Source organism: Podarcis raffonei, chromosome 5 (assembly GCF_027172205.1).
Source record: "Podarcis raffonei isolate rPodRaf1 chromosome 5, rPodRaf1.pri, whole genome shotgun sequence".
NCBI classification, from domain to species: Eukaryota; Metazoa; Chordata; class Lepidosauria; order Squamata; family Lacertidae; genus Podarcis; species Podarcis raffonei.
Window position 1 is genome coordinate 12,252,898 of NC_070606.1, and position 27,690 is coordinate 12,280,587.

Genomic DNA, 27,690 nt, shown 5'->3' on the forward strand with positions numbered 1-27,690 from the left:
CTCCAGGCTCTTTTCCTGGTGCCATTCTTGAGGCCTGCCAACAAGGGGATAAAACCTTCCAGGGTAAATAACCCTAGAACCACCGGTCAGGGGATGGGAGAGGAAGGGGAAGGGGCAGTGAGTTCATATTGTCCTTTTTAGCCGTTTACTGGTGACACTGTTGCTTGATGAAATGTTTTGGAAGACATGAAGGCAGAATATTTACAAACATCATTGCCAGAAGAGCAGGGAAAGCTGTGGCTCTTCCAATGGGCTGCATCTCCCATTACTCCTGCCGTGCTGATCAGGGACCATTGCGGGTTGGAGTCCAACAAGTGACTAGAGGGCCACAGGTTCCTCGTGGAAAGCTGGTTGCTTCTAATGCAAATATGATTTAATTAAAAGGTAAAGGTGCCCCTGATCGTTAGGTCCAATCATGGATGACTCCGGGGTTGCACGCTCATCTCGCTCCATAGGCCGAGGGAGCCAGCGTTTGTTCACAGACAGCTTCCGGGTCATGTGGCCAGCATGACTTAGCCGCTTCTGGCGAACCAGAGCAGCCCACGGAAATGCCATTTACCTTCCCACCAGAGCAGTACCTATTTATCTACTTGCACTTGATGTGCTTTCGAACTGCTAGGAGCTGGGACCGAGCAACAGGAGCTCACCCTGTCGCGGGGATTCAAACCACCAACCTTCTGATCAGCAAGCCCTAGGCTCTGTGGTTTAGACCACAGCGCCACCCGCTATGATTTAATTTGACTGTCCTAAATTGTACGTGTGTGTTCTTGTGTCAAGGTCGACGAGGATCTAGTGAAGAGTTCGGGCAAATTCTTACTCTTGGATCGCATGCTGCCAGAACTAAAAAAACGAGGACACAAGGTATTGTTAGTTTGTGGTGTTACCAGAAGTTATTTGCCCGAACACCTGAGTTCATGTTATTGAAGAATCTTTGCTCTGTTCAGGTGCTGCTGTTCTCGCAGATGACAAAAATGTTGGATATTCTGATGGACTATTGCTATCTGAGGTCGTACGAGTTCAGTCGCCTAGACGGGTCCATGGCGTATGCAGAGAGGGAAGAAAACGTAGGTGATAAATTTATTGGATCCTGGTTTGTTTGACTCTTCTGAGATTCCCTTTGCATCGCAGCAGAGAACTTTTGCCAACAGAGTTTAGCTAGAAATATCAGCAAGTTCTGGCTTAGTCTATGAACTCACTAGCCCGAGGCAGCCTCACCACCCACTTCAGTGCTGGGATTTCTCAAAGATGATGCTTGAAAAGTGTTATTTGTGTTCTGCTTATTATCAGTAGGTAGCTTGCGCCTTAAAATGTATTGATGACATGTTTAGGTAGAGGCTGTCCTGACTTCAAACAAACAAGATGAATTTTAACAGGGAGAAATGTAAAGTATTGCACTTGGGCAAAAAAAATGAGAGGCACAAATACAAGATGGGTGACACCTGGCTTGAGAGCAGTACATGTGAAAAGGATCTAGGAGTCTTGGTTGACCACAAACTTGACATGAGCCAACAGTGTGACGCGGCAGCTAAGAAAGCCAATACAATTCTGGGCTGCATCAATAGGAGTATAGCATCTAGATCAAGGGAAGTAATAGTGCCACTGTATTCTGCTCTGGTCAGACCTCACCTGGAGTACTGTGTCCAGTTCTGGGCACCACAGTTCAAGAAGGACACTGAGAAACTGGAACGTGTCCAGAGGAGGGCAACCAAAATGGTCAAAGGTCTGGAAACGATGCCTTATGAGGAACGGCTAAGGGAGCTGGGCATGTTTAGCCTGGAGAAGAGGAGGTTAAGGGGTGATATGATAGCCATGTTCAAATATATAAAAGGATGTCACATAGAGGAGGGAGAAAGGTTGTTTTCTGCTGCTCCAGAGAAGCGGACACGGAGCAATGGATCCAAACTGCAGGAAAGAAGATTCCACCTAAACATTAGGAAGAACTTCCTGACAGTAAGAGCTGTTCGACAGTGGAATTTGCTGCCAAGGAGTGTGGTGGAGTCTCCTTCTTTGGAGGTCTTTAAGCAGAGGCTTGACAACCATATGTCAGGAGTGCTCTGATGGTGTTTCCTGCTTGGCAGGGGGTTGGACTCGATGGCCCTTGTGGTCTCTTCCAACTCTATGATTCTGATTGAGGGGGTGATGAATATTGCAGTTGAAATTACCGTATTTTTCGCTCCATAGGGCGCACCTAGTTTTTTTTTGGGGGGGGAATAAAGAAAAAAAAATATTCCCTCCCCCCAGCCCCAAAGAGCAAAGAAGCCAAGATAGCGAGCGGGATCCATCCCGCTGGCTGTCTTGGCTTCCTCTTTAGCCACGCGCAACCTCTCCAGCCGGGCTTTGGATGGATCCCGCTCGCTGTCTTGGCTTCGTTTTTAGCTGCGGGGCTGGGGCGGGGGAAGCGCAAGCTTCCCCCGGCCCCAGCCCCCAGAACAGGCTTGTGGATAGCTGCCTGAAGCCCGGGGAGCGCAGTGCCAACTCCCGCTGAGCTCCCCGGGCTTCAGGCTGCTATCCGCAAACTTTCGGAGCCCGGCGGGAACTCCCGCCCGCTCAGGCGGCTTGTGGATAGCTGCCTGAAGCCTGGAGAACGAGAGGGGTCGGTGCGCACCGACCCCTCTCGCTCTCCAGGCTTCAGCGAAAGCCTGCATTCGCTCCATAGGACGCACACACATTTCCCCTTCATTTTTGGAAGAGAAAAAGTGTGTCCTATAGAGCGAAAAATACGGTAAGTCTTACACCAAACATCTGTAGTCCTCTTTGAACATGTGCTTCACTTATACAATAGTCATTGTTTGACATATTCTGTGGATGCACTGGCAACCCTTGTCCCCAGGGCTCAGCACCTTGGCCATCCTTGCAGCCCTTCACAATTTATGGGGATTGTTCCTGAACTGGAGAATCTCCACAGTTCGTGGAGGCTCCCTGCATGGTTTAGTCTGTGTTTGGTTGGCACCGTAAAGGTACATTATTAACCTAATGTGTTTACCGTTTGTCATTTGCAGATAAATAAGTTCAACACAGATCCGGAGGTTTTTATCTTTCTGCTGAGCACACGGGCTGGAGGTCTTGGCATTAATTTGACGGCAGCGGACACAGTAATTATTTATGACAGTGACTGGGTATGTTTCGCATGCTGGCATGTATAAATTGTCATGGGTCCTGATCTCAAAGGGCTGTGTGCTGAGTGACACACATGGGGATGGGGGCTTCAGGGATCAGAGTTGGAAAGGATTCCGAGGGTGATCTAGTCCAACCCCCTGCAATGCAGGAATCTCAGTTAAGTGTTTTATGGTAGCAGCCCTCATCATTGCCCAGCAAGCTGCCTCTGAAACCGGATGCAGAAATAGTTCTTCAGGAAAGCACGATGAGGGGAAGATTTACATTTCTGCCCCTCTTAAATTCAGGTCGTGTGTTCTGCTATGAAAAGCCTGTTCTGGTTCTACAGAAACATGCCAACTTCTAAACAGCTGACAGGAATGGCATGAGGCTTAGAAGATTTTGTTTCAGAAATTCCAAAGTTCAGTCAAGCAATTATGTATTTTTAAGCTCTGTATCAACTAAAGCAGGCATAGGCAAACTCATCCCTCCAGATGTTTTGATACAATTCCCATCATCCCTGACCCTGTTAGCTAGGGATGATGGGAGTTGTAGTCCCAAAACATCTGGAGGGTTGAGTTTGCCTATATCTGAACTAAACAACTCTGGTTGAGGTACAGCACTTTACATCAGATTGAAATAACCAGGAAATGTGAAATTAAGAAAACCCCAGCTAGTCTTTTTTGCTAGGTAGAATGGACCTGCCCTTATGTCAGAGACAGCAGAGCACGTGGTCTGCATGCAGCAAGTCAGATCTGGCATCACTAACGCAGCACTTTGTAAACTTTTTATTATTTCTCTTTTCCCCCCAACCCCATATGTTTAGTGGTTTCTGCATTCCTGGTAGTCAGAAGGGGTCAAATTTTGTGTGTGTGAAATACTTTTGTATGGGAGAAGCCTGCCTTAGCTGTTGCTAGTCAAAGTAGACAATACTGGACTATGTGGACCACTGGTCTAACCCAGCATAAAGCAGCTCCATATATTCATATATTTTTCCTTAATCCCAAACTTGCAGAAAGCTAGAACCTTTTTTCTGGGAAAGCTGGCACTGCCTGCAGAAAAAGGAAAACAAACCCCTTAACCTGAGCTTACCGTATTTTTCGCTCTATAACACGCACCAGACCATAACACGCACGTAGTTTTTAGAGGAGGAAAACAAGAAAAAAAATATTCGAAATGAAATAGTGGATATATGATTTTTGTGGTTCATGCTGTGGCCACATGTGATCTGACAGTGAGTTTGGAGTAGCCCAATGCAAAAATCCTGAGGATCCATGTGGATCCATGCTTTGTAACCACGGAGGAGGAAAGGAAGGGGAACCATGGATCCTCTGCTCACGACTGCAGCAGATCCCCCCGCCACCCGCAGGCATTCGCTCCATAACACGCACAGACATTTCCCCTTACTTTCTAGGAGGAAAAAAGTGAGTGTTATGGTGCAAAAAATACGGTAATTTTATCTCTGGAGTTCATTTCCCTTCTTTCCCATTCTTAGAACCCACAGTCTGACCTCCAGGCTCAGGACCGATGTCACCGAATAGGCCAGACGAAGCCGGTGGTCGTCTATCGCTTTGTAACTGCAAACACCATCGATCAGAAGATTGTGGAGAGAGCTGCTGCCAAAAGGAAGTTAGAGAAGCTGATTATCCACAAAAGTTAGTAGCAACTTCATTTTTCTTACCAAAATTGACAGGTTTTCCTTCTTGGGCTAATAGCTATGAATGTGGTTTCTCTAAATGTACAAGGCGTGACCGGAAAGTTCGATGAATGGTCACAGAAATCGGACAGCGATTAATATTCGTACATACACACCTTACAGGCCTTCAAAGTAGGCCTCCTCTAATACAATGCACTGTTGAAAACGTTCATAGAACTGCTGGAAACTTCTGGAGAAGTTCTCTTTTTGTACTGCTTTCAGTTCCCTCATCACAGCAGCTTGGATGTGTGGAACTGCCCTTTCAGTGCAGATTTCAGTTTTGGAAAAAGACAGAAATCCAGTGGGGCCAGATCAGGAGAATATGGAGGGTGGGATGACTCAGTAACCTCAGTAACGATTTCACGCAGAATATGCAATTTTTCCACCAACATTTGGATGGACAAACGCTGATCCCGCATCAATAACTCACGAACTCTGTCGACATTTGCCACCATTCTGTTCATCGACAGTCTGCCAGACGGAGGGTCATCTTCGATGGCTTGCCGCCCTTCACGGAAACGCCTAAACCACTCACACATCTTCATCTCCCTACACAATTGTGAGCATTTCATGGGTTTCCAATGCCAATTGTATATTCAAATATTTCTCACTGCCCGATTTCTGTGACCTTTCACCGAACTTTCTGGTCACGCCTTGTACATAACTTTGCTTGGCTATGCATTGGATTGTGTACTGTGGTAGAACGCACAGGCTTAAATCGGCTTACATTGAGAGCAACAAATGATGAATCCTTTCTGCACACTTAAGAGAGCTTTTGCCCGCTGCTCTGCCACAAGGGCTGTTGCCATTTGCACCGCCTTGAGCAGAGTTTTGCTGCTGTGTTTCCTGGCTTCTGAGACGTGCGAGACAAAAACGATTTTGGAAGTAAACCTGCCTTGTGTTCACAAGATTGTAGCCCGCTTGATGGTGCTAACTAGCACTCAACGTGTTGGGTGAGAGGCACCATCCAAGCTGTTGAAAGGCAGAAGAAAACAGGTGGCATCCGATTGTAATGGAGATCAAAGCTTGGGCTGTTGCAAGCTCCTTGCCATGTGTGTTGTCTCCCCTGCTGTCGCCAGAGAGATGCAGGGCTAGTGTGCGGATTCTACACGGGACGGGGGCTTTCAGATGTGCTGCTCTGTGGGCAGAGAGAAGACTCGTCGATGGCAGTCTCCTAAAAGGAGCTGAATCTCAGATCCCTCCGTGATAAGCCGAGTCAAGGTTGCAAGTAAAAAGGAGAAAAATAGCCGTATCCAGGCAGCATCAGTTTCCAGTAATCTTGACTGTAAGGCAGCACCTCGAAAATATGCAGGAACGTAATGGATATGTGTCGGTTGTGATAGACAGGAACAAGCAGGGAGGTGCCTCTGCATTTTTCCTACTACTCTGGGTCTATAAATAGTTATGCCCAGGTGTCAAAAGCAACAGGACATTAAACCAATGATCACCTGATGGAAACAGTGACAGGCTTGAGTTTATACTTCCTTTTTCCTTCATATGTTTGGGCGTTGGCACGTCCATCTTTGGCCGCCACCAGCCAGCAGCCCCTGGAGGGTTAGCCAAGAGGGAATATTTCCATAAAAAGCACCCGTTTTGCACCGATGGCTCTTCTCCTTTTGTAGGTCAAAGATATGTGTCAAACGTTTGCATTCCTAGGGGATCTTACTTGTACAAACCTAGCTGGGAGAATGAGTTACCAAGACCAGGTCTTGCTGTATAACATCATGAATGTTGCCCAAGTTGGTGAAAAGCAACTGGGATCTAGGTTAACGGTAAAGAACCCCTGGACGGTTACGGTAAGTCCAGTCAAAGGCAACTATGGGGTTGCGGCACTCCTCTCGCTTTCAGGCCAAGGAAGTCGGTGTTTGTTCACAGACCGCTTTCCAGGTCCTGTGGCCAGCATGACTAAACTACTTCTGGCGCAACAGGACACAGTGACGGAAACCAGAGCACATGGAAATGCCATTTACCTTCCTGCTGCAGCAATACCTATTTATCTACTTGCACTGGCGTGCTTTCAAACTGCTAGGTTGGCAGGAGCCTGGGACAGAGCAACAGGAGCTCACCCCATCGCAGGGATTCGAACCGCCAATCTTCTGATCGCCAAGCCCAAGAGACTCAGTGGGTTAGACCACAGCGCCACCCACGTCCCGACTGGGATCTAATGGTGTTTTCACCACGTAAACATGCCTGTCAAATCAATTTACTCGTAAGTTTTCTTGTACTGAATGTAAGGTCACAAACCTGTTTGGGAAATGTTTCAGAAAACTCTGATCCATAATTGTGTGCAACGAGACAAAATGGAATGTGCAGAGAACAGAACGTTTATGAACTAATAGCTTTTGTACCAGTGTCGTGGCCAGATGTTTCTTAATACTGCCAGAAAGCCCAAGCGGCAGTGCTTTCTCTCTCTCTCAAAGCTTTTTTTTTTCTTGTCTAACTTCAAGATCAGTTTAAAGGTGGGAAATTTGGAATAAACCAGTCGAAGAGTTGCTTGGACCCCAAGGAATTAATGGAGCTGCTACAGTCCAGGGACTACGACAGGTATGTCTCACTTACAAAGAAACCATTTGGTTTATGTGCGAAAATGCATTATGCTTATTAACGAAGGGTTTGTATGTTGGAGGTGCTTTAATGACTTGCAGTCCTAATGGCGGGGCTTAGTTTCAAGTAAATAAATATGGTTGCACTGGAACTCAGCTATCTGAAATTAATATACACTTACTTTCCATCTGTAGAGAGGTTAAAGGATCAAGAGAAAAAGTAATAACTGACAAAGATTTAGAGCTACTGCTGGACAGGAGTGACCTTATCGGTAAGTACATATATCAGTGTCTTTTCTATTCAGTTGAATCTCTCTCCAGAAACCAGTTTCAAATGTGAACTTTGTGTGTAGTGTGAACTCTCCCAGCTGAGAGATACAATTCCTTAAAGGAAAGGTGGGATTCCCCTATTACAATTGTTTGTTGCTGCTTCTGACCAACTATCTGTTTTTAAAATATTTTTGTTTCTCTGTTTTTACTGCGCAAGTTGCTTAGCACAAAATGTACAGCTGATAACTCCGATACGTATGCACGGTTTTGCCACAAAGGAGCATTTTTTGCTGCAGCAATTGTGCTAGGACAGAAACAACTGCATTGGTAGTGACTTACCGTATTTTTCGCCCTATAGGACACACTTTTCCCCTCCAAAAATGAAGGGGAAATGTGTGTGCATCCTATGGGGCGAATACAGGCTTTCGCTGAAGCCTGGAGAGCGAGAGGGGTCGGCGCGCGCCGACCCCTCTCGCTCTCCAGGCTTCAGGAAGCTCTGCGCAACCCGCCGGGCTCCCAAAGGTTGCGCAGAGTTGCCTGCATTCCGAAGCCTCGGGCGCGCTGAAGAGCGTGCCCGGGCTTCGCGCAGCTCTCCGCAAGCCTGGGGAGACCAGCGCGGCTCCCTAGGCTTGCAGATAGCAGGCTGTTCTGGGGTCGGGGGAAGCTCGGGCTTCCCCCGCACCAGCCCCATGCCTGGGGGGAAAATAAATTTGTTTTATTTCCCCCCCCCCCCAAAAAAAAAACCTAGGTGCGTCCTATAGGGTGGTGCGTCCTATGGGGCGAAAAATACGGTAACTTTCGGCCTAGCTACTTAAGTCCGATTCTTACTACTGAATAATTGTCAGTTTGATTGTGTTATCAAAAAAGAATGCTAGAATTTAAAACTACACAAGACAAAAAATGGCTCTGTTCTTTCAGAGAGCATGGTCTTTTTATACGGGAGGGCTTCTTGTTGTTTAATTGTTTAGTTGTGTCCGACTCTTCGTGACCCCATGGACCAGAGCACGCCAGGCACTCCTGTCTTCCACTGCCTCCCGTAGTTTAGTCAAACTCATGCTGGTAGCTTCAAGAACACTGTCCAACCATCTCGTCCTCTGTCATCCCCTTCTCCTTGTGCCCTCCATCTTTCCCAACATCAGGGTCTTTTCCAGGGAGTCTTCTCTTCTCATGAGGTGGCCAAAGTATTGGAGCCTCAGCTTCAGGACCTGTCCTTCCAGTGAGCACTCAGGGCTGATTTCCTTAAGAATGGATAGGTTTGATCTTCTTGCAGTCCATGGGACTCTCAAGAGTCTCCTCCAGCACCAGAATTCAAAAGCATCCATTCTTCGGCAATCAGCCTTCTTGATGGTCCAGCTCTCACTTCCATACATGACTACTGGGGGAGGGCTAGGTTGGTTTAAAAAGAACAACCTGGTTGTTTACTGAGACTCTAGTCTTTCTGAACACAGGTATCTTCAAGCTTTTCAAACCTAGGGCCCATTTTTAACCTAAACATGCATTTTGGGGACTTTTTCCTTAATCATTCACCATATATTTTGCACGATAGCACTCCTGTTGCGATCCACCTTGGATCAGGCCACAAACCACTCAAGTTTCCCGATCCACCAGTTCAAGGAAGGTGCTCTAAACTGTTTGTCTTGCTTCTTTCTCCCTAGACCAAATGAAAACTTCTGAGCAACTTAAAGAGAAAATGAGAGCGTTCAAGGTTTTAGAAAACTCTGAAGATGTCAGCACAGAGAGTGTGTTTTGAGATACAGGCAGTTGGTGACTGTAACCTTACAGTTGCTTTGTTCTTAAGAGTTCAGAAATGCATTTCAGACTATTGTTTTGGTTGTATCATTTTCCAGAAAGAAAATAAGGCTAAACATTACTAAGTGTAGATGTGAAAAGAGAGCTTTTGGACTCCCCTTGGATTTTAGATCCTCTGACTTTGTACAAACTGGAAAGCTAAAGACTACTATAGTTTCCTGTGGAAGTTCTGATAAATGGTAGGATTTGGAGTTTTTGGTTTTTTTACTTCTCAGTATGCTTACTCCTTGCCCTCAACTATAGTTTTATTTGGTCAATGTATTTTGTTTCAAAGTCCAAACCTGTATGACTTCAGTTTTTGATAATTTTGCTAAATAAATTGTTTTGTAACAAGCAGCACTTTCAAGGTAGCAGAGTTACTGCAAATCCACGTGTTCAGTTGTCTCCTAGAAGCACTACAAAAAACAACCCCCAGCTTGAAATTGTACACCTGTCTCGTCAGTAATGATTGGTGTAAAAGTACCAACTGATAGTAAAGAGCCAAAGAAATTTATCAAGACAGGGGAGACAATTCAGGGTTACCTCCTTAGGATGGGAAACTCAGCTCCTGCTCCCAGTTTGGCACTCGGGGATGAAAGTAAATTGCAAAGTTGCTCCCCTTACTGCTCTAGGTAAAAGCCAATTCTACAACAATCTGCTATCAAACCACTGGGGGAAGGGGGGTGGAATGTTTTGTTATCTAGATACCTAGTGTTACTGCTCAAAGACGGAATTAGTTGCTATGCCCAGTGAGAAGTGTGTTTTCCTTGGCACGAGTCTGAAGAAAAGAGTTGCATCATAGTATTTCACACCAAAAGAATGAATGTAAGTACTTAAAAGCACTGCTTCAGAAACAGTTCAGTTTCAGCAATAACAAAAAACAAAGGCAAGCAGAAGGATACGGGGAACAGGCAGTTCTTTTTATAAAACCACACCATGGGAAACTAAAGTAAGCAAGCCCTTTCCACAGACTGCAGAACTCATGAGACATCATGCAACACACCCCCAGCCCTGGCAAGAAACTTGTGTAAATGATATCAAAGTGAGAAGCAGAAAGGCACACTGGTGCGGGAGAGGCAATAGTTTTGCTGACCTGGATTCTTAAAAGATCTAATTTTGAGACAGGAGTACTTTTGGTGTATACTCCCGTTTACTCTGCATCTAGTCCACACAACGCTAACGCAAACACAATGCAGACAGCGGTTTGAGTCAGCTCCTTTTATTAAGTAGAAAAAGAACAATCGTGTGGCTTGGCCTCTGGCATCCGATTTTTAGTTGCGGAAGAAGAGTTGCATTATCAAAAAGAGGGGCAATTCCCTCCGAGCGAGCGGATTTTCTTTATAAAAATGGAAGTGGTTCACTTACTAAAAAGGTCCACTGGCAAAAGCCTCGCTGAGCCTCCGCGACTGCGAGGAGAATTCAGAGGCAGAAGACAGTGGTGCCTGGTAGAGTGCTGGAAAAACACTCATTTTGGAAACACAGTGATCACATCGTATCCTTCAGGCGGGGTGACCCGTTCCCGGGCGTGCTTCTCACAGTAGATGCAATCCTCCACAAAGAAGTGCCCTTTTTGCTTCAGGTTCGTTCCGCAATCGCTGCACACGTAGCACTCTGGGTGGAGGTGCTTCTCCCGGAGCTTCACAAACACACCTCTGGGAAGAAAAACAGTACCAGGATCAAAATTCAGGAAGGTCATATAAAAAGGTAAAGGGACCCCTGACCATTAGGTCCAGTCGTGACCGACTCTGGGGTTGCGGCGCTCATCTCGCTCTATAGGCCGAGGGAGCCGGCGTACAGCTTCCGGGTCATGTGGCCAGCATGACTAAGCCGCTTCTGGCGAACCAGAGCAGCGCACGGAAACGCCGTTTACTTTCCTGCCAGAGCGGTACCTATTTATCTACTTGCACTTTGACGTGCTTTCGAACTGCTAGGTTGGCAGGAGCAGGGACCGAGCAATGGGAGCTCACCCCGCCGCAGGGATTTGAACCGCCGACCTTCTGATCGGCAAGTCCTAGTCTCTGTGGTTTAACCCACAGCGCCACCCGCGTCCCTAGGAAGGTCATATAACTTGGATTAAAGTTCGCTGGGAAGAGGGGTTGATTGTTAAACGGCTCTGGGAATTGTGGACCTGTGGGGGGGGAAGGGGTCTGCTAATAACTTTCATCACTCTTGAACTACGATAACCAGGATTCTTTGGGGGCACCTATAATAATAATTTTATTATATGCTGCCCATTTGGCTGGGTTGCCCCAGCCACTCTGGGCGGCTTCGAACACATAAAAAACATACATACATTTTTATATATAACGTTGGCAGCCGCCCAGAGTGGCTGGGGCAACTCAGATGGCTGGGGTACAAATAATAAATTATTATTAATAAAACATTACACATTAAAATGCTTCCCTATACAGGGCTGCCTTCACATGTCTTCTAAAAGTTATACAGTTACTCATCTTGACTTCCGAAGGGAGGATGCCACCACCGAGAAGGCCCTCTGCCTGGTTCCCTGTAGCCTCACTTCTCGCAGTGAGGGAACCGTCAGAAGGCCCTCGGAGCTGGAGCTGGAGGATTAGGGTGGAGATGCTCCTTCAGGTATACTGGGCAAAAGCCATTAGGGCTAATAAAGGTCAGCACCAACACTTTGAATTGTGCTCAGAAACATACTGGGAGCCAGTGTAGATCCTTTAGGACCAGTGTTATATGGGCTCGGCGGCTACTCTCAGTTGCCATGACCCATGCAACTACTTCTCAAGAAAGAAAAGTACAGTGGTACCTCGGGTTAAGAACTTAATTCGTTCTGGAGGTCTGTTCTTAACCTGAAGCACCACTTTAGCTAATTGGGGCCTCCTGCTGCCGCTGCACCACCACTGCACGATTTCTGTTCTCATCCTGAAGCAAAGTTCTTAACCCAAGGTACTATTTCTGGGTTAGCGGAGTCTTTAACCTAAAGTGTCTTTAACCTGAAGCGTATGTACCCCGAGGTACCACTGTAATGTGATTCATCGTATCTGGAAGAGGTGCTGTTCTGGCAAAAGCTTAAAACCATTTAGCAGATGCGGCTCTGCCAACATTTGTTGGAAAAGCAGAACACTAATATTAATATTAATATTACAATTAATGCAGTAAATATTACATCAGCTCAGCACTGAAGCACAGGGTGGGGAAATTTAATTGCCTGCCCAATGTTTTGCTGCCACTGCCACAGCTGCATGGCACATTTGCTACCATGCAGATCTTTTGGAAGAGGTGCTGGCAAATATGCAATAGGGGTGTGTATTTAAAAATATTAAAATCTTCTGCCACAGACCTGCCAGAGGGAAGGGCAGCCTCCTTGAGCAGAGGAAGCTCTCGACTGCAGACCTCTGCGCTCATGGAGGGCTGTAAATGTGATACAAGTTGGGCAGACCAGGAAAGAACACCATATGAAATAGACATACGGTAATGAAGTTTATAACCTTATACAGTGGTACCGAGGTTTAAGAACGCTGCAAACCCGGAAGTAGGTGTTTTGGTTTGTGAACTTGGCCTTGGAAGCAGAACATGTTTCGCTTCCTGTTGAGTGTGTTCCCTTTGTAAATTGAGTCCCCTGCTGCTATGGGAAAGCACGCCTTGGTTTAAGAACGCTTTGGTTTAAGAACGGACTTCTGGAATGGATTAAGTTTGTAAACCAAGGTACCACGATACAAAATGCAAAAAAGCTCACATCGCCAATTGACCCTGCTTTCCACAGATCACATGAATAGGCTATACTCATGAGTAATAATGGCCAGTTCATGTTGCTTTAAGACCCAGTTGCTGTGGTATTTGGCTGCTGTTTAATTCATGATTACCCATTCACATGCTACTCGATACTAAAACTTCCACCACAACCCTCCCTTAACCATTTTCTCAAAGCTGAAAAGTCTTTCCTCAAATTACAGCAGGCATAGCCAAACTTGGCCCTCCAGATGTTTTGGGACTACAACTCCCATCATCCCTAGCTAACAGGACCAGTGGTCAGGGATGATGGGAGTTGTAGTCCCAAAACGTCTGGTGGACCGAGTTTGCCTATGCCTGAACTACAGCCTCTCCACAATTGCAGTCTCCAATGACTGCTCGTGCTGCTACTTACACAATGCCAGATCCACACTTATCACAGACAGGAAGCTTCTGAGAATTTCCAATCGATGCCGCGACTTTGGTTGTTGGTGCTTTCACACTTCGGAATCCGGAAGGCTTATTGGGATCTGTAAATATTTTTAAACAACCAGTATTACGGATTAGGAGAACTGTCTTGAGTATAAAATCAAGGCAACCATACAGGCCGTGGTTTCTGCTGAGGAAATAAAACAGTATCATTGGAGATCTTTCCCTAGTACCATGTTGAAGTAAAAAATATATATATAAAAATGCATGTCCAATGAAATTTTGGCCTCACCCAAGGTGTTGCTGAAATTTGAAAGCCTGAAGTCCACCCCTGTGGCTTTCGGCAGTGGTTTTGAAGGACTGAAATGTTGCGTAGGTTACAACAGGAATACTATTGCAGATAAGGGTGTTTTGGTTTTGGGTTGGGTTGTCATACGACCGGAATTTTCCCAATGTAGCCGGTATTTGGCCCTTGTAAACAGTGTCCGGGTGGAAATTGCCGAAATGGCTGGGAAAATCCAGCCGTATGGCAGCCCATGTCGAAAGTGCAGATTTTGGTGAATTTTCACTGCTCAGTTTTGACCCTCCGTTCCCAGCTCGGCTTCCCCCACCAAATCAAACAATTTTGCATCTATCCCACATTCAACAGCTTCCCTCCATAATAAGTACCCAGAACGACTTAGCTGAGAACTGTTTCCCATAAGAAGTCTAAAGCACTCCTTTATAATCCCTATAAGGGATGTGGTTTGATGTGCATGATTAAAAAGGAGCTTCCCTCGTGAGCCAAACTGTCGTTTCTTGGGGGTCGAGGGGAAGGCAATTTCCACCGGGACTACCGGGTGGAAAGATTAAACCCTCTCCCTGCCCTCTAGCCCCTGATTTCCCTCCTCGCAGCTGCTATTTTTAAGAACACCAATGTAACTTTGCAACATGTGTGTCCCACAGGGGAGCTGGTTCAGAGCAGGGGTCATAAGGATCAAGTGCTTCTTCTTTTTCCCTCTATTATTTCCAGCCAAGTCTTTGAGCTTAACAGTCCTTGCTTCTTAAAAACCAACGCGCGCACACACCCCTTTACCTTTCTCTTCAGATTCTAAAATTTCTTGGAGCACCAAGAATGAGGTGGATTGTCGAGGCGGCTCTGCCGAATCTTGGTTCTCCTGCAGCATCTTGTAGACCTCAGAGTCTCTGTCAATCACTAAGTTACCGGCAGGCTGGTTAAGCTGGTCCAAGCTGAGGAAAAATTAAAGCAAACACCTTTAGTGAATGAAGTGTTGGGAGGTCTGCTAACAGCATTTTTGCTGTTGTTGTTTTAAGGTAAGAGAAAACTTGAGACATAGAGCGAAACAACTAGAGACGGAAAGTGTCTTTGAACAAACAAGCGGCAGTGAGATTAAATCTACAACTGAATGCAGGAAAAGCCAGTCATTGCCTCCTAACAGTAGTTTCTTGGTATTTCCCCCTTTAAAACTACTTTTAACTGTATACTTGCACCATTCTTATGTTACTTCCCCCCCATCATTGGTGCTTCCAGAATATAATGTGTGATGCCTACCACTTGGGCTGCGGGGTCCAGGTTTACTGGTCTTTCTGGGTCCAAACTAATCATAATCATAATTTTTTATTTATATCCTGCCCTCCCCAGCCGAAGCCGGGCTCAGGGCGGCTAACAACAATAAAATAATGCAACATTCTAAAATCATTTCATTATAAAATTAATTCAAATCAAATAGATGGCAACCATTGGTTGGACTCTGAATTAGAATATCTCCAGAAATTTTTAGCACTTTTCTTTTAACAAGAGGGTTATCGATAGGCTTAAATTCCCTCTCTTGGCTGCATGGGAGAAAGCTACACAATCTGCGTAAGACAGGTGATGTTTGCTAATCAGATTTTCCCAGGCAGCCATTACTACTCACCCCAGGCGAGCAGGCAATTTACAAAACAAAAGACTGGCTTAAGCTGCACAACTGCAGACGAGCACAACATAACGAACATGAATAAGTGTGCATAACTGGCTGCCCCACACACTGGATCCACGAGACTCGCTGTTTGTGAGAGACACAGACGAGGAACAATAAGAGCTGATTCATGCATATCACTTGACTGGGCTGTGGCTGAACATGTAACAGGCTTCATGTAGAAACATCTGCGCTTCAGGCAATACGAGAGCAATAGGGTTTGACCTGCGATGACTTGCTTCATGTTCATTGAGTGATGAACTACGTTTGAACCAGGTCTATGAGGCAATTCAGACATTCCATTTTGCCTTGCAAAGATGACTGTCTCCTTCCAGAAGGCACCAAGAAGGATCCCTTATTTTCCTATTCGGATAACTTTTCACCATTAGGCATAGGAGCCAGAAATAATGCACATCATTTCCAGCGCATTACACGAATATCAAGCGGGCCTAAGGTGGGGGTGCTGTTTAAGTTAAAAATATAACCATTTCATCCAAGATAAAACACGGAAAAGACAAGCTATTGCTTTAAAACATACACAAAACCCAGTATGTTAAATCTGAAGAGGTTCAATCACATTTTGTTTTAACTTGCATGGTGTACCTTCAAAACTTCATCCAGTGCTCCAATAATGACCCACCACCAATTCCTTCCCCTCAGAACTATCATTAAGGTAAAGGTAAAGGTACCCCTGCCCGTACGGGCCAGTCGTGTCCGACTCTAGGGTTGTGCGCCCATCTCACTTAAGAGGCCGGGGGCCAGCGCTGTCCGAAGACACTTCCGGGTCACGTGGCCAGCGTGACAAGCTGCATCTGGCGAGCCAGCGCAGCACACGGAAACGCCGTTTACCTTCCCGCTAGTAAGCGGTCCCTATTTATCTACTTGCACCCGGGGGTGCTTTTGAACTGCTAGGTTGGCAGGCGCTGGGACCGAGCAACGGGAGCGCACCCCGCCGCGGGGATTCGAACCGCCGACCTGACGATCGGCAAGTCCTAGGCGCTGAGGTTTTACCCACAGCGCCACCCGCATCCCGAGAACTATCATTAGCAATCACTAATTGCAGTCTCTAAAAGCAACCCCTAACTAATTGTGGTCATTGAAGATAACAACATGAACAATGTGCAAAAGCACGGAAATTAAACCTCAGAGAATTTTCCGGGTCAAAACTAGACATATGTTTGGGCTATAGAGTGAATTTTTTACCCTCAAAAGGCATATGAGTGAGAATTATAGACTTGCAAGCTTGCATGGGACTCCCTGCATTGCAGAATCTCACCTAAAGCATCCATGACAGAGAAAAGCATCTTTATTTCTCTCCCACACCACAATACCTTCATGCTCAACAGGTTGGAATATTTCTCTCCCAGCTCATCTTGCTTCCAAACTGGGTTGAAGAAAAGCACCTGATTCTACAAACTGTAGATCAAAGCTATTCTGTTTCCTGCTGGTTGAGCTCCACATTTAAATGGAAGGTTTTCTGAAATTTCTTAGTCCGTTAGAAAACGAGGTTTCTACATTTGGAATATCTAAAGCTTTTCAACCATCTCTCTATTCCATTATTGCTTCTTTAAAGGCCCGGTTATCTCTTAAAGGTAAAGGTAAAGGGACCCCTGACCGTTAGGTCCAGTCGCGGACGACTCTGGGGTTGGGGCGCTCATCTCGCTTTATTGACCAAGGGAGCCGGCATACAGCTTCCAGGTCATGTGGCCAGCATGACTAAGCCGCTTCTGGCGAACCAGAGCAGCGCACAGAAATGCAGTTTACCTTCCCGCCGGAGCGGTACCTATTTATCTACTTGCACTTTGGTGTGCTTTTGAACTGCTAGGTTGGCAGGAGCAGGGACCGAGCAACGGGAGCTCACCCCATTGCGGGGATTCGAACCGCCGACCTTCTCATCGGCAAGTCCTAGGCTCTGTGGTTTAACCCACAGCGCCACCCGCGTCCCGGTTGTCTCTTACAATGCCTTATTTCTAACAAGTGGAACTGGCCTGTTTGTAGCTAATGGGCAGCCACAGGGCATGCGCAAAAAGCATTTAGAGTGGTCACAACATGCCAGCGATGGTGTTCAAAATCCAACACATTCCATGGAACAGATCCTTCCTGCTTGTATGAATAAAGCCTGTTTGACCAACCTGAACCATGCACAACAGGAGAAGAAAAACGAGTGATTGGGAAAAGCTACTGAGACAGGCTTCATGCAACAAGGGCCAATTCCAAGGTAACGTCGTCGTCCTCATCAAACTATTTCCCCCGGGCCCATACACAGGTAATTTGCAAGCTCAAATTTCTCCCTGATCCAGACCTTGCTCTCTCCTTTTCTTATCCTATTATGCTTTAGGTTCAAGCACAAGAAACCACGTTTGCATGTTGAAAGGCTCCCCATACTGAGGGTGGTTTTGTTTTTGCTTGTTACCATGTTGTGTATTTTTGTGTTTTTCTATTGTACACCACCCTGTGATCCTCGAATGAAGGGCCGTATAGGAATTTAATAAATACCACTATCTTGTGATGGAGGGTGTTATGTACTGAAGTTCTCACCCTGAGCCAGCAGGGGGATACTGTAGATAGTTATGCAAATAAGGGATCGAAAGTGACGTTCAGTGATTGGATAGTTACAGAAAATGGTTACTGTTGCGTTCTAGTGGAGCTCAATATAAGCAGGCTGGATGAACCCTTCAGTTCAGTTCTGTTCTGACCTGTGAATAAACAAGAGCTGTTTGAAGAATCGCTGCGTCGTCTGCTATGTCTACCCACTATTTAACAGAGGGATATGGTGATCTTCGATGAACAGGGGTGTAAAGGATTAACACATCCCCCCAAAAAAAGAATATTAGAGAAGCATGCCCAAATCCAGCATATTTACACCAGTGAGCCCCCTCCACTGACTGGAAGCTCCAAAACGTTACTTCAGAAGCAACCCCAAATCTTAGCTTGAGGAGATGCATCCATCACAAGAATGTAGAGATATTTTTTTTTGCAACAATCGACCGCGTTGAGTGAGCGATGGATGCAAAAGGATGAGGAAGGTGAATGTGCGCAGGGACAATAATTCAACGGCATGTGAGGCAGGCAAATTTACCTGGGGAAGGTGGGGCTAACGTATGAGATCTGCCCCTGCAAAGAATCCAGGATGTTTTTCTGCGAATAGAGCTGTAAAGGAGAGTTAAACTGTACGTGCCGCACTTTGAGTCCCGGCACGTCCACTTCCACAGGGCTGCTGGGGCAGATCTGAGCAACTTCCTTGAGCTGTCCGGGCCCCACTCGGATTTGGCTGGGGACGGACGAGGTACTGTGCCTCCTTCGCAAAGGAGAGGAGGAAGAGGCCTGGAGCAGGTTATAGACCGATGCAAAAGGAGCCTTGAACCCTCCAGCAGGTAACAAAGGACTAGTCACGAAAGGAGGGCGTTAAAAAGGACAGGGTACGTTCGGGATGATAATTGGCCACAGAGGTGGGGAAGAAAGGACATAAATTAATTACAGCATCAATCGCAACCCTAAACCAGCTTCATTTAGACCAGGGTTTCCCAAACTTAGGGTCTCCAGCTCTTTTGGGACTACAATTCCCATGATCCCTAGCTAGCAGGACCAGTGGTCAGGGATGGTGGGAATTGTAGTCCAAAATCAGCTGGAGACCCAAGTTTGGAAAAGACGGCTTAGACCAGGCTTCCTCAAACTCGGCCCTCCAGATGTTTTGAGACTACAATTCCCATCATCCCTTGCTAGCTAGGGATCATGGGAGTTGTAGGCCAAAAACATCTGGAGGGCCAAGTTTAAGGAAGCCTGGTTTAGACAGTTCCACACAGCCAAGGAGCCAGCACAATATCAACACAGAACAACTTGGGGCTCATCGAAACTTCTGTTTGTGCCGCAATTTCTAAACAAAGGTCTGAGCGTGTTTTCTGGTCCTGCTGCTTTTCCCCGGGAAAACTCGCTGTTTAGCACTGAATTGGAACAAACATTCTGCAGCAAACTTGATTGACATTCGCTCCGATTCCGGGGAAAGTGGCGGAACAAAACAAAAACCCTACTCGGTCCCTTTCTGGAAATCCTGAACCTTTACCATAGAAATCACAGCACAAATGGAAGTCAGGATGAACCCTTCATTTGTGAAGGGACTGTGGATTGATGCACCAATGTTAAGTCTTACACACAGTTATGTATGCGCTAACAGACAGGGAGGGAGCACTCACTTCATCCATTAGGAATTTGTGAGGCAAAGAGGAGTCAAGATGGCTGGCCAAGCAGAATATACCCATGTTGTAGGGAAGGGACCAGGGATCTACCTGATTTCAGCTTGCTCCACAGGGATTCCTTCTCCAAGAGCATCTGGATGAGTTACCACACTGATAAGACTTGGGCTATTTGGATCTCATAAAACACTAGGGGAAAATAATTTCCAGGTCAGGGTGTGAGGCCCTTAAGGAATGGTCAGGAACAGACACAATATTCTACTGGTGGATCTTATTACAGTAGTACCTCGGTTTTCGAACATAATAATAATTTATTATTTATACCCCGCCCATCTGGCTGGGTTTCCCCAGCCACTCTGGGCGGCTTCCAACAGAATATTAAAATACAATAACCTATTAAGCATTAAAAGCTTCCCTAAACAGGGCTGCCTTCAGATGCCTTCTAAAAGTCTGGTAGTTGTTTTTCTCTTTGACATCTGGTGGGAGGGCGTTCCACAGGGTGGGCGCCACTATCAAGAAGGCCCTCTGCCGGGTTCCCTGTAACTTGGCTCCTCGCAGCAAGGGAACTGCCTGAAGGCCCTCGGCACTGGACCACCATTCCAGAAGACCATTCGGCTTCTGAGACATTCGAAAACCGAAGCATTTACTTCCGGAAAGCTAAATACGGAAGCGGCGTGGCACGTCCAACATCCGAAAAGCATTCGAAAAACCGAAGCAGTTCCTTCCGGGTTTTCGGCGTTCGAAAACCAAAACGTTCGACTTCCGAAATGTTCGAAAACCGAGGTACCACTAACTAAAATGTAGGGACCCGCTTCATGAGGGATGGGTAGATGAAAGCAGGAATTGCTGCCAGAATAATGCAAATATCTGCACTTGGGGGGGTGGGGAGGTCCTAGCCTTAGCCAGGACAGGGGGCATTTTGGTTCGACTTCAGGAAGCAAAATATCTTGGGCCAGCAATGGTGAAGTGTACAGGAACCACGATGACGTAAAACCTCTCCTGTGGAAGGGTGATTTTTAGCAATTCAAAGCATAAGAAGAGCCTGCTGGATCAGACCAAAGGCTCATTCTAGTCCAGGACACACAGTGGCCAACCAGATCGAGCACAAGCTATCTCTCCCCTCCTATAGACCACAACTGGTGCACAGAAGCATTTATGCCTCCAGCAGAAATGTCACTTCTAACTTGCGTTTTCTCCTACTAAGGTACACTTCTGTTTGCTGCAAAGCTCTCAGGGGTTGGAAAAGGAAGCAATCTGTTTGATACCTTTACCTGAAGATTTAAACATCTAAGAAAAGTTTCTCAGCCCTTCAACCCCCCCCCCAAAAAAGATGTTACTTTCAGGACCACAAAACCTTCCATTGAAAAGAGAAGTCTTTACTTGTGCTCCCTCTGCCAGACCGTCCCATTTCGCTGGGAAGATCACAAAAAACCACAATTATTCTCGTAATAGAAGCGACGAGCACCTGAGCGAGTGGGGAGGCAATTTTAAAGGCTCGTACGTCATACTGAAAGCGCGCTGAAACGGCACAGGCAGCTGGGGAATCAAAGAACAGAAAGGTCATTAGTTTTTCTTTGTTGTGTTGGAAGAACCGGTGTTCTCAGGCACACGCCAGCTGAGTGGCCGACCTGAAAGAAAAGAAGTCTTGAGGTGCGTCACAGCATAAATACACTCACTCCGTGCATCTACAGTCGAGACCGGGGTTCCCCTTGTGTGGTGGTGGTGCCGTCAAGCGCAAAACTGGGGAGCCACTTACTTTTTGATGGGCTCCTGGTCGCCCTGAGCAGACTTGGACCCCACCGCGTCATTGAAGGTCTGTATGTTTTCTGAGGAGTACAGGCCCGCTGGGCTATTGTACTGGGCAGTGATGACCTTGGGTGCAGTGCTGGAAGCAGCGGTGGCGGCAGTGAAGGGCATAGCGCTCCGGTTATGTGCACTTCCTATGTGCCTTATATCCTGCATGCAAGGGAGCAGAGGGAACAATCAGATGCGCTGGGCGTGCGGGTAATAAGCAGCAGTCCCTCGGCTGTGCAAGGAATCGGCGAAAAACAAGGTCGGTCTGCAAAGGGGGGACAATATATTTGGGGACGGGATGGACATTAGCTGCCTTAAACCTGCAGAGATAAAACATCTCAAGGACCTCCTTCCTTGCCAAAGACTGGGTTTCCCAAACTTGGGTCTCCAGCTGTTTTTGGGCTACAACTCCCATCATCCCTGACTACTGGTCCTGCTAGCCCCAAAACAGCAGGAGACCAAGTTTGGGAAACCCTGGGCTAGGTAGTCAAGCAAGAAATGCAAAGGTCTCGTGTGGAAACTCCTGTTGATGAATCATCTTTAGAAGATGGTAGAGGGGTCCAAGTCCCCTTTGCCCTGGGCTAAGGGGCAGTGGAGGGAGGTTTAGATCGGGCAGACGTGTCCCCCACAGCCCTGCCAGTCTCTGCCGGTGGGTTTCGTGCAGCTGACAGCCAGCCAAAAACTCTGAGGTGGGTCATTCTGGCGGTGGGGAGAGGCTGAGTCTGCCCAGGGACTGTCGGATCCCTAGCCAGCCGCACTGCTGCCCCATGGCATCTTCAGCCCCGATCACTACACCAGCGCCAAATCATTGTTGGCCTTCCACAAAAAACACTTGCCTCACACTTGGCTAGGTTTTCCTCCATTATATTCACGTGCAGAGCAGAACAGGATGCAGGGGCAAAGAGTTCTAATTGTGCAATTTCCCTCACATTGCTTGAAAACTCTTGCTAATTATCTACCCTTTATTTAAAAAAAGTCACATGCCTCAGTCAGGATCCAGATACGACGCAATTCCGCTGAACAAACTACCCAACGCAAATATTGCTTTCGGAATGATTTCATATTATAGTCTCATTCAATATTGCAAAGCTGTGGCCTCATTTATTTTTTTTAAAAAGGCAAAAGGCGTTTTGTTACAGCACACCTTTCGGCCTTCGCGAGGAGAAACCAAAACCAAAAATAAACAATAAAAAGCCAAGTCGAGCAGCTTTAAAATACCTAGTTTCAAATTTAAAGCCATTAAAGAGAGGGAGAATGACAGACATGTGGGGAAAAGTCTAAGTTCCGTCAGGAAGGCAGTTTGTAACTGTGGTGGGACTTATGCCACAACTTCTTCCGATGGTGGGACTTATAGCGGGGCGTCAGAAGATGGCCTCAACCCACAAGCCATTTTACCTGGGATAATATTCGTAATCATAGAATCGTAGAACTGGAATAGACCCCAAGGATCATCCATCCAACCCATCTCAGCTAAAGCATCCATGACAAAACACCTATCGAACCTCTGTTTACAAACTTCCAAGAATGGAGTTATTAAAGTTTCCACAATGAAATAAACTACGGTTTTCATGTGTGTACCTTGGTGATATCTGGTATTTAAAAAAAAAAAACTTTTACAAGCTGTGTGTCCTTGTTTCTCGATTTGATCCTTTTACATGGCTTTGAATGTTTTGTAAATATTTTATGCATTGTGACTTGCCATTATTTTTATTTATTATAGTTCAGTAATTCTTTACTGTAATGTCTTAGTGTAAACTGTTTAATTATTATGTTCCGATGTTAAATTTTACCGTTTACCATTATATTCTAATGAACTACTGAATATTGCTTTATTTGATGCAAGTTGCTTATTTTAAAGCTATTGTGACTTTTTTTTTGGTATTGGATCAGATTGTTACTATGTGTGTGATCTTTGGGGTCTATTTTGCCGTTTCTTCTGCCTGTAAATCCCCTTGGGCGTAGCAGTATATAAAGGTGGAATACAAGTTAAAAGTGAAGTGAAAATTAAATTAAATAGTACAGTTATCAACAGAATGAGGGAGCGAGAAATCGGCAAGGCCCCGATTTGAAATCTTGCATCTGCTCACTAAAAGGTCTCAGACGAGCCGCATTTTCTTAACCTCAAACCTCCACTCCCACCTCTGCGATACGGGACAACCACGTTCTCCAACCTTGAAGAGCTGTTGTGAGAATTTCAACAAAATGGAATGAAACACTTCAAAGATTTAGAAGCTGCGCTGAGCACTGAAATGATTTATGAGCAAATCAATATGATCTGCATGAATCTGTTGCTGTAAAGGTAAAGGGACCCCTGACCATTAGGTCCAGTTGTGACTGACTCTGAGGTTGCTGCGCTCATCTCGCTTTATTGGCCGAGGGAGCCGGCGTACAGCTTCCGGGTCATGTGGCCAGCATGACTAAGCCGCTTCTGGCCAACCAGAGCAGCGCACAGAAACGCCGTTTACCTTCCCACCGGAGCAGTACCTATTTATCTACTTGCACTTTGACGTGCTTTCAAACTGCTAGGTTGGCAGGAGCAGGTACCGAGCAACAGGAGCTCACCCCATCGCGGGGATTCGAACCGCCGACCTTCTGATTGGCAAGTCCTAGGCTCTGTGGTTTAACCCACAGCGCCACCCACGTCCCTATCTGTTGCTGTACCCAAGCGCAAATCTGGTTTTCCCAACAGCTGCAGCAATTGGTCCGACCTCCTCATAGTCCCAAATATTTGCAGCTCTTTTTTTTTTTTAAAAAAGGAGACGTAGAGATAAGCAATTAAAAAAAAGAGGAAAATTAAAGGAGGCCACGGCAGCGTCTTAATTTTGTCTTCCAAATGGCATTTAGTTGGGAAGTTTTTAATGTTCTGAAATCTGAGTGAAAAGGAGAAAGGTTAACCCAACTTCTTCTTGGGTGGGGAGGGAAAACCTGCCTGATTAGCTTTCCAGCTTCCCTTTCTGTGTTTACATCGATGCAAAAGACAAAACGATTCAGGAACAATGACGAATATGAAGCCAGATGAGGCCACCAGGCATTGCAGACAGGAAACTGCTATGCCGTTCACCTCTTGACTCAGAGGTCTTGGCAAGAGGTCTACTGCGGTCTTATCAAATGTCAAAGCACACGCCCAGTTTCTACAGCCTTCCATTCCCCGGTTTCTATGGGAATAGCTAAACAAAACAGCCGCAATGACCTCATCCCCAGAGGATGTGACAGGGAGCGCTTTAAAGGAAAAAGCCTCAGGACAATCGGTGGCCTGTTTTAACGCAGCCATGACATCAGTCTGGCAAAGGAATGTATGGCTCTGAGGCAGGGCAGAGGTACGGAAAGGGACTCGCCGATTTACCCTGGGGCAAGCAGCTCAATTCTATTTTCTGGATTTCCTTTCATTAAGATGCAGGGCACACACGCACAAAAAGGGGTACTGTATTTTTCGCTCCATAGGGCGCACCGGACCATAGGGCGCACCTAGTTTTTAGGGGGGGAAATAAAGGGGGGGTTATTATTTTTCCCCCAGCCCCAAAGAGCAAAGAAGCCAAGACAGTGAGCGAGATCCATCCCACTGGCTGTCTTGGCTTATTCTTTAGCCGCGGGCAACCTCTCCAGCCAGATGGATCCCGCTCGCTGTCTTGGCTTCGTTTTTAGCCGCGAGGCTGGGGAAGGGGAAGCCTGAGCTTTCCCCGATCCCAGCCCCCAGAACAGGTCCGGGAGTGGCAGCAAGGTTGCGCGCAGGCATGCCGCCACTCCCGGGGCTTGCGGGGCGCGCTCCTAAGGCTTGCGGATAGCTGCCTGAAGCCCGGGGAGCGCAGCGGGAGTTGGCGCTGCGCTCCCCGGGCTTCAGGCTGCTATCAGCAAGCCTTCGGAGTGCGTCGGGAACTCCCACCGCGCTCTGAAGGCTTGCGGATAGCTGCCTGAAGCCTGGAGAGCGAGAGGGGTCAGTGCGCACTGACCCCTCTCGCTCTCCAGGCGTCAGCGAAAGCAATGTGAAGCCTCTGGAGCATGGGGGGAGCGCTCCCTCTGCGTTTCGGAGGCTTCCCATTGCTATCGCTGAAGCCAAGGAGCCTGCATTCACTCCATAAGACACACACACATTTCCCCTTCATTTTTGGAAAAAGTGTGTCCTATAGAGCGAAAAATACGGTATGTTCACACAGCCGCTTACTCTACCGTCCAGCGCATTGAAGGCGCATTCACACGGCATTAGCCGCCACCCACAGCGATCTCGCAGTTTCGTTGACAAATCCTGCAGTTCAGTGTGTTTCTCTGCCACACTTCAATCCGACCAGAAAACTTTGCACTTAGCTTTGTACTCAAGTTCAAAGTGTGTTCCAAGCATAATACATTAAAGAATTATTTGTACAGCTTTTCTTAAAATTTTGCTGTGTTTAGAAATTCAGTCTGACTCTTAACTAAATATACTTGGCCTTTCATATTGCTGCTGAAACAACTGCAATTACTAAATGAGAATCTAGTGACGTTAGATTCTTTTAGCTTTCTCGCATGGGTTTGAGTTTGCACCGCAGCCCTTTCGTACAGGCAAATCATCACAGATTAACGAAAAATGTATTCACATAATTGGTAAATGAAACTTGGTAAGCAATTGTTATGAAATGAATAATGAAATATTGTCTTCCATTTTCGATCACTATTGTGTTTTAATATTCTGTTGGAAGCTGCCCAGAGTGGCTGGGGAAACCCAGCCAGATGGGCGGAGTATAAATAAATTATTATTATTACCGTATTTTTCGCTCTATAGGACACACCGGACCATAGGAGGGGGAGAACAGGAAAAAAAATTCTCCCCCTCTCTGCTCAGCGCCCCTTCAGTGAAGCGGCAGGAGAAATGGAGCCCCTTCCATTTCCGAAGGCTTGCGGATAGCTGCCTGAAGCCCCTGGTGCACAGTGGGAGTTCCTGCTGCGCTCCAGGGGCTTCAGCGAAAGCAACACGAAGCCCCCGGAGCACGGGGGGAGCTCTCCCTCTGCGCTTCGGAGGCTTCGCATTGCTATCGCTGAAGCCAAGGAGCCGGCATTCGCTCCATAAGACGCACACACATTTCCCCTTAATTTTTGAAGGGGAAAAAGTGCGTCTTATAGAGCAAAAAATACGGTACTTAAGAATGGCGCAGCCGTTCGAGGCGGGTGTCGCGCTCGTGTGCAGAAGACAGCTTCGTGCCTACGAGTTCCTGGTAGGGTGTTGCAGAGGTGGGGAAACCCCCCCAAAAAGGCCACATGCCCCGGGTGCAGGTATCACACCCCCTTCTCCGATTGCGGCCCAGGGGGTTGGGCTAGAGGACCTTTCTGAACCCCAGGGCTTTGTTCCAATTACTGCATGCCAGTAGCGGATGAGGCCAAAAGGAAGTGGTTGTGGCTGACATTGAGAGAAGCCACCCAAACACCCAAATTCACAGGCAATCACGTATTCTCATGTGAATCTAAATTCCACAATTCTGCACTGCTCAGATGCAGAACTTCATCCTCCCCACAATCTCCTGCTGCCCGATATATTATGTTACTGGTCATCACTAAAATCTAGTGGAGAGAAACCTCAACTTAATTATGTCTTGTGTGATGGATTACTTCCTAGTGCTGCATGTCCTGCCAACCACTTTTCTAGAGGCTAAATTACAGAGCGTGGCCCTGTCTGGAAGACTGTTTTGATTAGGCTTTCCATATTTCATAGAGTGAAAACCTGGTGAGAAATGTTATTGAGCTTTTTAAGGCAAAGTTGTTGAGCTTTCTTGGGAGGGAAGGGGGCAATGTTGTTGTGCAAATTGCAAAAAAAATGAGGTTTTATAGCTTTTTCTCCCCCCCCCCGAAATTGCCCAAAACACCACTTCTGATATGAGATTTTCCCATACATTAAAGGCATTCCGCCCAAACGCAATTCCCGATGGCCGAATAAAAAAAATCTACAGCCATGCCTTGGAAGTCGAACAGAATCCGTTCCAGAAATACGCTCGACTTCTAAAACGTTCAGAGACCAAAGCATGGCTTCTAATTGGCTACAGGAAGCTCCTGCAGCCAATCGGAAGCCGCGATGGACATTCGGCTTCCAAAAATTGTTCAAAAACTGGAACACTCACTTCCGGGTTTCGATTGTTCGGGAGCCATTTTTTTTGGGAGCCAAGGCGTTTGAGATTTAATGTACAACTGTATATGGATTCACGATACTCTTTCCTCCACCCTCCACAACTGATTTTTCTCCTCAGCCTATACTGGGCATGCATGTGTTATGC

At 46.6% G+C, this 27,690-nt stretch overlaps 2 protein-coding genes across 4 annotated transcripts in view; one reads left to right on the forward strand and one right to left on the reverse strand.

Annotated features, from left to right (window-relative positions):
• The window catches only part of HELLS (helicase, lymphoid specific), a 34,806-nt gene extending 25,058 nt beyond the window's left edge, over positions 1 to 9,748 (forward strand). The window contains exons 16-22 of the mRNA XM_053387812.1: positions 778 to 861; positions 945 to 1,064; positions 3,000 to 3,116; positions 4,589 to 4,748; positions 7,237 to 7,333; positions 7,528 to 7,604; positions 9,258 to 9,748. Coding sequence (XP_053243787.1) covers positions 778 to 861; positions 945 to 1,064; positions 3,000 to 3,116; positions 4,589 to 4,748; positions 7,237 to 7,333; positions 7,528 to 7,604; positions 9,258 to 9,352 — 750 coding nt within the window. The 3' untranslated portion in view covers positions 9,353 to 9,748. The remainder of the gene's footprint in view (positions 1 to 777; positions 862 to 944; positions 1,065 to 2,999; positions 3,117 to 4,588; positions 4,749 to 7,236; positions 7,334 to 7,527; positions 7,605 to 9,257) is intronic.
• An 845-nt stretch (positions 9,749 to 10,593) lies between these two features.
• The window catches only part of PDLIM1 (PDZ and LIM domain 1), a 37,847-nt gene continuing 20,750 nt past the window's right edge, over positions 10,594 to 27,690 (reverse strand). Inside the window, exons 1-6 of one of the 3 annotated variants that reach the window (XM_053387814.1) lie at positions 21,420 to 21,513; positions 21,129 to 21,199; positions 18,553 to 18,858; positions 14,591 to 14,745; positions 13,502 to 13,616; positions 10,594 to 11,042 (exon numbers count right to left, since the gene is read on the reverse strand). In XM_053387814.1, coding sequence (XP_053243789.1) covers positions 10,856 to 11,042; positions 13,502 to 13,616; positions 14,591 to 14,745; positions 18,553 to 18,858; positions 21,129 to 21,169 — 804 coding nt within the window. In that variant the 5' untranslated portion in view covers positions 21,170 to 21,199; positions 21,420 to 21,513 and the 3' untranslated portion in view covers positions 10,594 to 10,855. Of the gene's footprint in view, positions 11,043 to 13,501; positions 13,617 to 14,590; positions 14,746 to 18,552; positions 18,859 to 21,128; positions 21,200 to 21,419; positions 21,620 to 27,690 lie in introns of those variants that run through there. The other 2 variants (XM_053387815.1, XM_053387813.1) reach the window with 2 other exon arrangements.